This window comes from Bos taurus, chromosome 13 (assembly GCF_002263795.3).
Source record: "Bos taurus isolate L1 Dominette 01449 registration number 42190680 breed Hereford chromosome 13, ARS-UCD2.0, whole genome shotgun sequence".
NCBI lineage: Eukaryota > Metazoa > Chordata > Mammalia > Artiodactyla > Bovidae > Bos > Bos taurus.
The window spans coordinates 72,090,342-72,103,418 of NC_037340.1; the positions used below are offsets into that span (position 1 = coordinate 72,090,342).

Sequence of the window (13,077 nt, forward strand, 5' to 3'; positions counted from 1 at the left end):
ACTTCATGGGAAACAGATGGGGAAACAGTGGAAACAGTGTCAGACTTTATTTTTGGGGGCTCCAAAATCACTGCAGATGGTGACTGCAGCCATGAAATTAAAAGACACTTACTCCTTGGAAGGAAAGTTATGAGCAACCTAGATAGCATATTGAAAAGCAGAGACATTACTTTGCCAACAAAGGTTCATCTAGTCAAGGCTATGGTTTTTCCAGTGGTCATGTATAGATGTGAGAGTTGGACTGTGAAGAAAGCTGAGTGCCGAAGAATTGATGGTTTTGAACTGTGGTGTTGGAGAAGACTCTTGAGAGTCCCTTGGACTGCAAAGAGATCCAACCAGTCCATTCTGAAGGAGATCAACCCTGGGATTTCTTTGGAAGGAATGATGCTAAAGCTGAAACTCCAGTACTTTGGCCACCTCATGTGAAGAGTTGACTCATTGGAAAAGACTCTGATACTGGGAGGGATTGGGGGCAGGAGGAGAAGAGGACGACAGAGGATGAGATGGCTGGATGGCATCACTGACTCGATGGACGTGAGTCTGAGTGAACTCTGGGAGTTGGTGATGGACAGGGAGGCCTGGTGTGCTGCGATTCATGAGGTTGCAAAGAGTCAGACACGACTGAGCGACTAAACTGAACTGATCTGAAAGGCAGGCCTGCTTGGGCCTGGGGCCATAGTTTGCCTCAGACACTCACTCCACTTCACCTTCTTGAGTCGTCAAAATCCATTCAAAAGTACAGCGTCTGGTATATAAAATTTTCAAACAAAGACAGCAAAACCTGTCAGAAACTAGCTTATATCACTTTTAATCACATGGATGCTTGGGAAATACTTTTGGTTTCCAGCTAAGTATATTAAGAATTCCCATTGGATTTAAAACCACGACAACTATGCCCTACTCCAGATTGTACTTTACAATTTCTGTTATCACTGTGGATGGTGACCACAGCCATGAAATTAGAAGACCACTGGTTGTTGGCAGGAAAGCTATGACAAACCTAGACAGTGTGTTAGAAAGCAAAGATATCACTTTGCCAACAAAGGTCCATATGGTCAATTCTATGGTCTTTCCATCCAACTTCCCTTGTAACTCAGTCGGTAAAGAGTCTGCCTGCAATGCAGGAGATCTGGGTTCAATCCCTGGGTCAGGAGAAGGCAATGGCAACCCACTCCAGTATGCTTGTTAGAAGAATTCAATGGACAGAGGAGCCTGGCAGCCTACAGTCCATGGGGTGGCAAGAGTCAGACACAACTTAGGGACTAAAGCACCATAGTCTTTCCAGTAGTCATGTACAGATGAGAGAGTTGGACCGTAAAGAAGGCAGAGTACCAAAGAATTGATGCTTTCAAACTGTGGTGCTGGAGAAGACTCTTGAGAGTCCCTTGGACAGCAAGGAGACCAAAGCAGTCAATCCTAAAGGAAATCAACCCTGAATATACTTTGGAAGGACTGATGCTGAAGTTGAAGCTCTAATACTTTGGCAACCTGATGTGAACAGCTGACTCATTGGAAAGACCCTGATCCTAGGAAAGACTGAAGGCAGAAGAAGAGGGTGACACAGGATGAGATGATTGGATGGCATTACCAATTCAATGGACATGAACTTGGGCAAATTCCTGGAGCTGGTAATGGACAGGGAAGCCTGGTGTGCTGCAGTCCATGGGGTCTCGAAGAGTGGGATACGACTTGATGACTGAACAGCAACAATCATGGATTTGAAGTTATTAACTCTCTTCTGGATCAGATTGCAGCTCCTCCCTCCCTCTCTTGCTGACAGATTGCCTCTCTTGCTGACAGGCACTCCACAACTTTTAAATGAACAGTGATCTTTATCTGCCACCATGATTATAGACACTTCAGACACTGCCAAATGCTGTACATCCGTCATTTCTCCTTTGAGTTGTTCTTTCAAAACATCAACAGAAGTCAGATTATCAGCAAGACTCCACAGAATGCTGCTGGCCCAACACTCCCTTCAATAATGATATTTGAGACCATTTCCTCTTAGGCAATTTAAGTTTTTCGTTAAGAGTAACCACTGGGGAGGAATTCCCTGGTGGTTCAGTGTTTCAGACTCTGTGCTTCCATTGCAAGAGGCAATTGATCCCTGTTATGTAGGAGATGGAGAAGGCAATGGCACCCCATTCCAATACTCTTGCCTGGAAAATCCCATGGGCGGAGGACCCTGGTGGGCTGCAATCCGTGGGGTCGCAAAGAGTCGAACATGACTGAGTGACTTCACTTTCACTTTTCACTTTCATGCATTGGAGAAGGAAATGGCAACCCACTCCAGCGTTCTTGCCTGGAGAATCCCAGGGACCGGGGAGCCTGGTGGGCTGCTGTCTATGGGGTCCCACAGAGTCGGACACGACTGAAGTGAGTTAGCAGCATGTAGGAGATAGATGGGCTCCATATTATAGACCTTTACAGCTGGCCTCCTATTTACATTTCATAGGGCAGGAAGACATGGGCTTCAGGCAGGATACTACAACAGCCTTTCCTGAGGCAAGAGCTCACTTTCCCTATTAGTGGATGAACAATTCAACGCTTGGTGAATTCGGCTTCACAATGATAGGAAGAGCTGACATTGAAGGATCAAAACACAACATTGCTGTGAACACTTGGCTGCCACAAGCCAGTTATCCCTGTGGTAACTTTTCTGACACTTCCTGCTTAAAACCCCAAAGATTAGAAGGATTGTGAGGCCCCCCTTTTACAGTCTGTGTTCATACTGAAAATCAAGATCAAGCGAGCTTTAGCCCTTCTGCCCCACAGGAGGTTTCTGTCCTCCCTAAGCTCGCCTCAGGACACCTGTGTTACTGTTTGACAGGTGTACCGCCCCAGTCAAACTCCCCACCTGGCACTGTACCTTAACGCCAGAAGTGAGAACCCCTTTGGGGTCACCGTCCCCCACATCCCAACTCACTGAGTCAGTGAAAAAACCATCAGACAAGAGCTAGGTGGGCTGCAGTTAAGGCATTTACAATTAGCCTCCTGTTTGCCCTCCAAAATGGAAGGAACAACAGAAACAGGGTAAATAGCCCGTGTCTGCCTCTTGCCAGCCCCTTACAGTAATGGTCACGGCAAGGACAAAGAGTGGCCAAACCCTGTTTGAGTAAAGAACTGACGATCGGGCTTCCCTGGTGGCTGGTGGTCAAGAACCACCTGTCATTGCGGGAGACAGGGGTTTGATCCCTGATCTCGGAAGAGCCCACATGCTGGGGAGCAACTGAGCCCATGTGTCCAGAGAAGCCACTGCAATGAGAAGCCTGTGTACTGAAAATAGAGTAGCCTCCGTTCACCACAGCTATAGAAAAGCCTGCTCAGCAACAAAGATCCACAGCACAGCCAAAAATGGAAAAATAAATAAATTTTTTAAAAAAAGGATTAACTGGTCTCCCGTCTCCCCTTCTTTGGGGACAAGGGAGACACTACACAGCACAGAAAGGCTCCTTGTGGGTCAAAAGTCAGGAGATAATGTCAGACCAACCTCCCAGAAGCCTTTACTTCCGAGATTGATGAGGGTCCCAGGGTAGGTCAGGTGTGGAAAAAGAAACAGGTAATTGGCCTGAAGGAAGACAAAGGCCCGGAAGAACTACCCTATATAAATGTCTTAACTGCCTCTTTACTGCACTCCTCCTCACTAGGGAGGACACCCACACCCTTTCTCTCCAGGTGTGCATCTCTGCCTTGCTTCTGTCTAAAGTAAACAAACCATTTTTCTAGGTCCTCTCCCACTCATTGTGCTATGTCTCTAATAATAAACTTTGTACCCGCATTTACAAAGTTGCGGGTACAAAGTTGCATTTATAAATGCATTTTTCACCGCGGCAAAGATCCAGGGGGGAAATAGCTTCTAGCCCCTAGCCCTCACTGGTCTGGTGGCTAGAATTTCTGGTTTTCATCCCAGCTGCAGCTGCTGCTAAATCGCTTCAGTTGTGTCCGACTCTGTGCAACCCCATAGACGGCAGCCCCCCCAGGTTCCCCCGTCCCTGGGATTCTCCAGGCAAGAACACTGGAGTGGGTTGCCATTTCCTTGTCCAATGCAGAAAAGCGACAAGTGAAATGAAGTCGCAGCTACCCAGGTTCAATTCCTGGGCAGGGAATTAAGATCTCATTTCATGCCATCACTCACTGCTGCCTCACCAAGATCATCACCTGGTTAGGGAACTAAGATCCTGCAGGTCCCGGAGTGGTCAAAAAAAAAAAAAAGAGTAGCCCCTGGGCTCTCAAGAAAAAGAAGTGAGGGAGAGGAGGACATGTCAGCTGCATCTTTCTCTGCACAATTGAACAGCAAGGAGACAGGAGGTGACACCCAACTTCCCATATGCATCTTAGTTCAGAGTGGGGTGTCACCTCTTGCCAAAAATGAACTTTTGGACGGCTTATGGGACATTAGTTTCCGGACCAGGGATTGAACCTGGGCCCTAAGGCAGTGAAAGTGTGGAGTCCTAACCACTCGACCTCCAGGGGATTCCCAGCCAACAGTGAATTTCAACAAACTTCAAAATACTGACAATTCAATCAGTGAAAAAAGTTATCCCATTAATTCTCCTTTCCCCAATTACTATATTCCACAAACACACAAAATTTTTACCATCCACCTATATATTTTATTTATCGAACTTTAAGCACAGTGTAGCCTCTACCACCAGATGCCAGTTCTTAACACTCCCCCTCCCCCAGTCGTGACAACCGACAGACTCTCAGACTTTGCCAAATGCCCCCGTGGGAGGAGGGGGAGGGAAAAATCATTGCCTTTAAACCAGAAACTGTAGAAGATCACGGAGAAGGCAATGGCACCCCACTCCAGTACTCTTGCCTGGAAAATCCCATGGATGGGAGAGCCTGGTAGGCTGCAGTCCATGGGGTCGCTAAGAGTCAGACATGACTGAGCAACTTTACTTTCACTTTTCACTTTCATGCATTGGAGAAGGAAATGGCAACCCACTCCAGTGTTCTTGTCTGGAGAACCCCAGGGACGGGGGAGCCTGGTGGGCTGCAGTCTATGGGGTCACACAGAGTCGGACACGACTGAAGTGACTTAGCAGCAGTAGAAGATCAAGGCTGCCCAGGTGGAATACAGGGAAATACCTTAACAGCCAGTATTAACCCCATGATGCCCTTTTCCCTCAGCTTGTGTTACACCTTGCCCTCCGACCCTTCTTCCCAATTTTCTAGTCACTTCTTACCAGCATCTTTTCCTGCACTTGTTTCAGAGAACTCCAGGGTCTTCTGATCTTCCACTTAAACTTACTCCTCTGGGGTTTAAATAGTATTTCTAGTGGTAAACTCCAAAATAAGCGTTTCTGCCACATAGATAAGATACCCTTCAAACCAACGGGCGGGGGCGGGGAGGGATCACGTTGGGACAACGGACGCTCCACTGAGGGAAGGAAACGAGCGTACCTCTGTGGGAGGGCTGTCAGGTCTTGCTCAACTTTGTTGGGCCAGAGGTCTTGGCCCTGCTCCCTTTGTCAGTACTATAGCAAGTGGGCTTCCCAGGTGGTGCTAGTGGTAGAGAACCCGCCTGCCAACGCACCCCTGGGTGGGGAAGATCCCCTGGAAGAGGGGATGGCAAACCACTCCAGTATTCCTGCCTGGAGAATCCCATGGACCGAGGAGCCTGGCAGGCTACATACAGTCCATAGGGTTGCAGAGAGTCGGACACGACTGAAGCAACTTAGGACGCACAGCGATCGTGGGATTGTCATGTATACTTCAATCTACAGGTGACTCCAGGAGTCAGTGCTCCAAGACTCCTGGAAGGACAGTTGGACATACCGGAAGGCAGTGAAGTGAGACCGCAATGGCCGCTGTGGGGCCACGAAGGACAGAAGCCAGCAGGGCTGTGAACCCCGGTCCGGGTCCACACGACCTCGGAGCAGAAACTTCGGATACTGTGGAAAGGGCACTTAACCCACTGACTAGGCGCCTTCCACACCAGCTGAGCGTGAGCCCAACGATCCGCGAAGAAAATTCGAGCCTCGTTTTGACGGGCCAATCAGAGATCGCGGAGGCCTAATATGACAACCTCCAGAACCAATGAGAACAGGGGATTCTCCGGGACGGCCTCCCGAGCGCCCGTCCTGAAGAGCTAGCCTGGAGAAAGTTTTTTGTTTTTTGTTTAAAAGCACAAATTAGAAAACAAGTCCTTGGCTGGAGACAGAATATGACGTTGACAAAGATGTGTGGGAAAAAATTCGGTGAGCGGGTAAAGCCTCACTTCCCCGAAACTTGGCGGGCTGAGGAACAGCAAGTCACCCTCGAGCGCCGCGCTCCGCGATCCAGAGCGGGAGAGTACGTGCAGCGCGCTGACGTCACACGCAGGGCACCGCCCCCCTACCGCCCGCCCTTATAGCGTAGCACAGGCGCGCGCACACCATTGTGTGGCTGGACTCGGCCGCCGCTGTGGTGTGAGGTGCGTGTCCGGGCTCTCGCCGTCACCGCACCCGCACCGCGGCTACTGCCGTGCGGTCCGCCGTTCGACCGCCAGCCCTCGGGCCCCTTGCCCGCTGCGGACATGCCGCGCGTCTACATAGGACGCTTGAGCTACAACGTCCGGGAGAAGGACATCCAGCGCTTTTTCAGTGGCTATGGCCGCCTTCTCGAAATAGATCTTAAAAATGGGTGAGTCGGACCCCGGGAGCCCGCGTCCGCTCGCAGCGCCCCGGGCCTGCGGCGGCAGGGCCCGTCTGAGGGAGAAGACGGTCAAGGCCGCGGCGCCGCGTGGCAGGGCCGCCAAGATGGCGGCGGCGCGGAGCCGCGGGCGCGCGCGGGGACGGGGGGTCGCGCGCGCGTGCGCGCCCTCGGCCTAACGACGCCCGCCGGCCTCCGGCCCTCGCACCGCCCCCCAGGTACGGCTTCGTGGAGTTCGAGGACTCCCGCGACGCCGACGACGCCGTTTACGAGCTGAACGGCAAGGAGCTGTGTGGCGAGCGCGTGATCGTGGAGCACGCCCGCGGCCCGCGCCGGGATCGCGACGGCTACAGCTACGGAAGCCGCAGTGAGTTCCACCCCCGCGCGCTCCGCGTCCTTGGGACCCCGGGGGGTGGGCGCAGGCTTAGGCGGGGCGGGGTGGAGCCTCCCAGCCGGGCAGGCGAGGTGGCCGCGGCCGTTTGACTCGGGTGCTCCCGGGGCTCGCTGCCTTCACACCTGCCCGGGGAAGACACGGGACGCCGGAGCGCGGGGACTGGGTGGTGGGTTTTGCCTAGGCAGGGTTTGGGTGTTTGGGGGCGGGGATTGCCAAGTCGGGAGGGAGTGACTTGTTGGGCCCCTGTCAGCACTGTCGTGGGCTCTAACTACGGAGGAAGTGAGGGGTGGCTGTATTTGTTGTATCCCCTCAACTTGCCTGTCAGTGCATTAGCTAGAAATGTGAATGACTTAGCGTAGAAGTTTGGGACTGGTTGGGGTGGAGGTGGGGGCGGGGCGGGGAATGAGGTGGGGTTTTAAGCGTAGGTTTTAGCTTTACGAAAATTGACGGGGGCCAAAGAAAATATATTTATAAATGTGGTTTTACACCACAAAGGAGATCTAAATGAGCTTTATGCTGTATATGCACTAGTTGGGGCATGTTATTGGGAGGAGGTGGGAGGGGGTTGGTTATGTTAAATGTTTGATGTTGAAATTGTTGCATGTTGAATTCAAACTTTTTAACAAGTCCTTGATGTTTCAATTTGAAAGTGACCAATGGGGCTGAGGCTGTGTCCACTGAGGCTAAGATGACTGCCTTTCCTGATTGGCCTTGGCTTTTCCATACATTGTGTGACCCTTGCCCTATGACCCTTTGGCTGACCTTACCGGAAGCCATGACGACAGCAGCCTTTTGCCATTAGACGCAGGGTGATGGTGAGGATTCCAAGGGTTAGACAAAACTGGTTAATCTGAACTAGGTGACTGTTACCTTGCGTGTTTTGTGGCCAAACCACCACCAAAAACCTCACACTGTGATGTAAGTACTTAGTGTAACTAGTAAACATTTTTGTAAAATGTAGAAATGCATGTAATCAGTTAAGTTTTATATTTTACAATGTTCTGTAAAATAAAACTTAGCGAGGTAAATTGAATAAAGGAGCAGTCACTCTCTAACAGAATGTAGGAGAAGTTTAGTTGGTTTTAGTCTGTTTTGACTTGCCCTTAATTTAATTTATGGCAAATCATAACTGTATCGAAGGTTTAGCAGTATAATAGCAAAGTCCTACTCCAGTAAATAAAGTTGTTATGTTTGTACTAACTTTCAAAAACATTATGCATGCCTATCATTGCAAAGCATCTAATTGTTCTCTTCACATGATAAAGGTGGTGGAGGTGGATACAGCAGTCGGAGAACCTCTGGCAGAGACAAATATGGACCACCTGTACGCACAGAATTCAGACTTATTGTAGAAAATCTTTCTAGTCGTTGCAGTTGGCAAGATTTAAAGGTAAGTGCTATATAATTTGGGATAAAAAAGATTTGACTTAACGTTTAAAAGGTAAGTTTTTGTATTCTTTTATATCTGAGAATCAAATACAGCAAATCTTTTTTGTTTAGATTTCTGGGAATGACCAGTCATATTGCTCTTCTAGGATTTCATGAGACAAGCAGGTGAAGTAACCTATGCAGATGCTCACAAAGAACGCACAAATGAAGGTGTCATTGAGTTTCGCTCCTACTCTGACATGAAGCGTGCTTTGGATAAACTGGATGGTACAGAAATCAATGGGAGAAATATTAGACTCATTGAAGATAAGCCACGAACAAGCCATAGGCGGTCTTATTCTGGAAGCAGATCTAGGTAATGTATTGAAGGGTATTGGGGGAGACAGTATTTGCTACAAACAAAAGAAAATTCAAGCAGCAGTATTTCAATTACTGCTGAATTGAAATTAGGTCAATTTTTAGTTTCTTTTGTTATTGGCATTGTTGGGTTCTTTTTAAAATATTTTGATACTAGATTTAATTTGTAGTGAGCAATTAAGGAGTTTTACTGTTGGCTTGTCTGTATAAATTGTTCATTTGTGTTGAGGTGTCTTGAGATGAAAATTCATTACCACATTTCTTATTATAGGTCACGATCTAGAAGAAGGTCACGAAGTAGAAGTCGTAGGAGCAGCCGCAGTAGATCTCGAAGTATCTCAAAAAGTCGCTCCCGGTAAGTGGGTTCTTGAGTGTTTTTCTGAATAACTTACTTTGTCTATAGAGTGCTTGTGTGTTCTGCCAAGGTACTGACAAAAAATCTGGCTTTTCTTGTCTAGATCCAGGTCTCGGAGCAAAGGTCGATCACGGTCTCGTTCCAAAGGCAGGAAATCTAGATCAAAAAGCAAATCTAAACCCAAGTCTGATCGGGGCTCCCGTTCGCGCTCTCGGAGCAGATCGAAGGATGAGTATGAGAAATCTCGAAGCAGGTCTCGTTCTCGATCTCGTTCCCCCAAAGAAAATGGAAAAGGTGATATAAAGTCCAAATCTAGATCGAGGAGCCAGTCCCGTTCCGATTCGCCCCTACCTGCTCCACCCTCAAAGGCCCGTTCCGTGTCCCCTCCACCAAAAAGAGCTTCAAGATCCCATTCTAGATCTCGTTCAAAGTCAAGGTCACGATCCAGATCGAGTTCCAGAGATTAACCCAGAACTCTCCACTCTTTGCACACTATTACGGAACACTTTCCTACTTGCTTAGTCAGTTACTCTTTCATGTTTCTACTTGACCTCTTCTGCAAGAAGAAACCTCCCAAAATGGGCACACAGAAATTGGATTTGTAGCCAAATTTGATGAAAAAGATGAGGTTCTAAAGAAATGGCATGAAGTCAAAGATCCTCTCCCTTGTTTGTAGAATTAAGATAACTTTGATTTTATAGCTTTTGAGCTAAAATAACTTTTGTAAAGATTAAGCTCATTTAGATTTTTTTTTTTTTTTTAAGTATTTCAGCAGGATCTGCTGGAGGGGTTTTGTTATTGTTATATTTGTTTGCTTAATTTTAAATTAACCTTTTCAGGCTTTGAATACTTAAGGCTTTAGAGGGAGAACCCAATTTTCAATTATGTTGGCTTTTTATAAAGCTTGAGTTATGTAAGATTTCAATAAAAGTTTGCTACCAAGATGATTGCCTTACTTGAATAGGTCACTCTTAAATTCCTTGAGATACTGATAATCTATCTGTGGAAACAATGTAAATTCTACTTAAGTGTAAAACAAGGCAAGTCTCAGATGCAATAAGTTTGGATACGTTAATTTGTGCTGTTAATCAAATTTGCCAAAGTCATTTTGGCCCCTTAAACAGGTTTAAGTTAAAAATAAAAGATTTTGTAGTGGACCTGTTAAACAGTTGCCTAAGTTAATAGCTTTTTAAAATGTTTTTTAAACTTAAATTGGTTGAACTCAAAAAAGTAGTTCTAATACTTGGGATCTCATCTAGCCTGGTAATCCCACTTTCTGAAAGTGATAGTTGTAATTAGTGTTTTGTAAGAGTAAGGTTCCTTGATCTTTACTGTTTGTTATGTAAAAATAGAAGTAACCTTTCTTTGATCAGAAATTTAGTATGTTATTCAAAATGGAAAAGCAAATAACTGTGTTTTCTACTGGAAAATCCTTAATATTAACAGGCACTTAACAGATCATTTGGTAAAGCAGTTACCATTTAAAGCAAAATTCTACCTAACAGTCATCCTTTTGTAGTTAGCGGGGTTCTGTGATAATTGGTTAGATCATCCTTATGAACTTCATGTGGTTGGCTTGGAAAAAACTTAAATGGGTTAAACCATAGTACTTCATCATAAAGTGTAATAAATTCTGTGGAAACCAAATTATAATCAGCAAATTTGTAGGAGTTACTGGGTTACAATTAGTCCTTATGTCTGTAAGCCTAGTTAGTTGAAATTGCAGTTTGAGAAATGAATTACCTTATATCTCTCTGTTAGGTTCGTTAAGGTAATTTCATTTTAAAAACCATTCATTAGTCTTAGTCTGAAAACAGGCTGTAGGTTGTTTGGCTCAGCTTTAATATCTTTTTGGGAGCTGTCAGTGTATAAGATGTCAAGGGCTGGGTAGTGTTAGGGTAGGGTGTGATGGATACCGCCATTTTGAGAAATTTCTGGGCTTCCTGTTATGAAATCCTAAAGAGTCTAATCTTAGGAACATAGTGCCCCAAAAGGTTGATGCTTCTTTGACGACCTTATTTTCTTCAATGCTTTTGAGGTTTTTTAAGATATTCATAAGAAATACGGTTTGTTTTTGTTTTCCCATATAGACCTTGGATTTTGAGAGAAAAAACTGGTATCTGTAATTATAGTTCATTGTTTTGCCTGTTTGAAAAAACAAAAGTTGTGACTGTTGCATAAAGAGGCAAGTCTGCACTGCCTTTCAAAATCTATTTAAGGACAAGTTACTTTTAAGAATTGGCTTTGACCAAAGTTCTCTTGTTTTCAGGGAAAGAACAAAAGCTTTTAAAACCACAGCCTTTTAAAGTAAAGGAGGGGGGAATACTACAATATACAATTTGACTTTCTAAAAGTATGCAGCATCCTTCAACTGGGCTTTCTTATGTTAGGACATCACATGGTAAAGGCAGGTTTGTCTACCCTTGTCAGCTGCCACCCCCGCAGGTGGGTAATTGTATAGGTGAATGCCTACACCCATAAGAATTTAATAGCAAGACCAGTTTATTAAAACTCGAGTTCCTGTTCCTGTGGACCCCCATCACTGGACATGCCAGACCACTGCTTATATATAAACACTGGCCCACTTAGAGTTGACCAATAAAATGTTTAGTTCCTTGCTAACTTAAGTAGAATCTGAGTCTGCAACTTGCCACATCTTTATCTGTGGCTAGATGGGAGTGTTAAACTGGTAGAGAGCAGAATAGAAGTGTGATAATCTGGATCCCCCTTTCTTTTACCTGATAGTGTGTTAACATGCCTTAGTGCCTTTATGGCCAGTTCGAGTCTTTCCTGCCCTGTGACTTGACGTTCCACTCCTGTGTTGTTACCATCTTTTCTCTTGGTATCTTCTTTCTCCCACTTTGTTAACCTATTTTGTGCTTTATTGCCTCAATAAAATGTTCACTGAGGGAAAGGTTTGATTTGAGTTTATTGTGTATTCCCACTTAGTATCAAATATTTGGCAAATATCTGATATTTGGTTTTTTTGAATCGGAGTTGCCATTATCAGGTTTGTTTATTTCCTCACTTGAATATGAGGAAAGGACTTCTCCGCTTCTCAGAAACAAGAGGTTAGGACCAACATAATATTAATAGATGGTTTATCGTGGGCTTCCCTTACGGTTCAGCTGGTAAAGAGAATCCGCCTGCAATGCAGGAGACCTGGGTTCGATCCCTGGGTTGGGAAGATCCCCTGGAGAAGGGAAGGGCTACCCACTCCAGTATTCAGGCCTGGAGAAGTCCATGGATTGCATAGTCCATGAGGTCACAAAGAGTTGGACACGACTGAGCGACTTTGATCATCATCATCATATCTGGGGCAAGCTGTTAACCGTCATGCTTTGGTGTCATCCACGGTGGTAGGGATAACCCCTCGTGGGTTGTGAAGATGAAAGTTTAATACATGAAAAATACTTTGATTAACACCATAATGATTGCTGTTATACAATAAAGTCTTTTGTATTCAACTAAGTCTTTAGATTTCACACAAAATTTAACTCCATTTATCTTGTAGCAGTTTGAACATTTTCTGTGATCATTACCCAGATAAACTAGGAAACTCGATCATCTTTTCCCAAATCCTCAACCTAATTTCACTTTTATTTATCTTGCTTTCAGAAAATGTTTTCTCAGTTCAGTTTTTGTGGTTATATGCAATTTTAGTCTTGCGAAAATGGAATGTTCCGTAAAGTATCTCTCTTTCAGCGTCCACTTCTAAGGTAGCCTTCCAAGTGGCGCAAGTGGTAAAGAGCCTGCCTGTCAATGCAGGAGACATGAGAGACAAGGGTTTGATCTCTGGGTCAGGAAGATCCCCTGGAGTAGGGCATGGCTATCCACTCCAGTATTTTTGCCTGGAGAATCCCTTGAACAGAGGAGCCTGGCGGGCTACAGACTGTAGGATCACAAAGTCAGACACAACAGAAGCCACTTAGCATGCATG

At 45.9% G+C, this 13,077-nt stretch overlaps 1 protein-coding gene and 1 long non-coding RNA gene across 2 annotated transcripts in view; one reads left to right on the forward strand and one right to left on the reverse strand.

Moving 5' to 3' along the window:
- Positions 1-6,310, reverse strand: part of LOC132346971 (uncharacterized) — a 56,649-nt gene extending 50,339 nt beyond the window's left edge. The window contains exon 1 of the long non-coding RNA XR_009497010.1: positions 5,788-6,310. This is a non-coding gene — a long non-coding RNA (uncharacterized lncRNA). The remainder of the gene's footprint in view (positions 1-5,787) is intronic.
- Positions 6,311-6,387: 77 nt separating this feature from the next.
- SRSF6 (serine and arginine rich splicing factor 6) lies at positions 6,388-12,051 on the forward strand. Its single transcript, NM_001035272.2, has 6 exons — positions 6,388-6,633; positions 6,861-7,009; positions 8,302-8,426; positions 8,572-8,780; positions 9,054-9,137; positions 9,241-12,051. The coding sequence occupies exons 1-6, from the start codon at positions 6,527-6,529 to the stop codon at positions 9,602-9,604; spliced, it is 1,038 nt and encodes a 345-aa protein (NP_001030349.2). The 5' UTR covers positions 6,388-6,526; the 3' UTR covers positions 9,605-12,051.
- Positions 12,052-13,077: the final 1,026 nt, after the last annotated feature.

What these genes read in the sequence shown, in the direction of transcription:
- SRSF6 (NM_001035272.2), top strand. Translation starts at nt 6,527, where the DNA reads ATGCCGCGCGTCTACATAGGACGCTTGAGCTACAACGTCCGGGAGAAG. An exon ending in GAAATAGATCTTAAAAATGG is followed by an intron (nt 6,634 to 6,860) that starts GTGAGTCGGACC and finishes ACCGCCCCCCAG; the next exon opens with GTACGGCTTCGTGGAGTTCG. An exon ending in CTACAGCTACGGAAGCCGCA is followed by an intron (nt 7,010 to 8,301) that starts GTGAGTTCCACC and finishes CACATGATAAAG; the next exon opens with GTGGTGGAGGTGGATACAGC.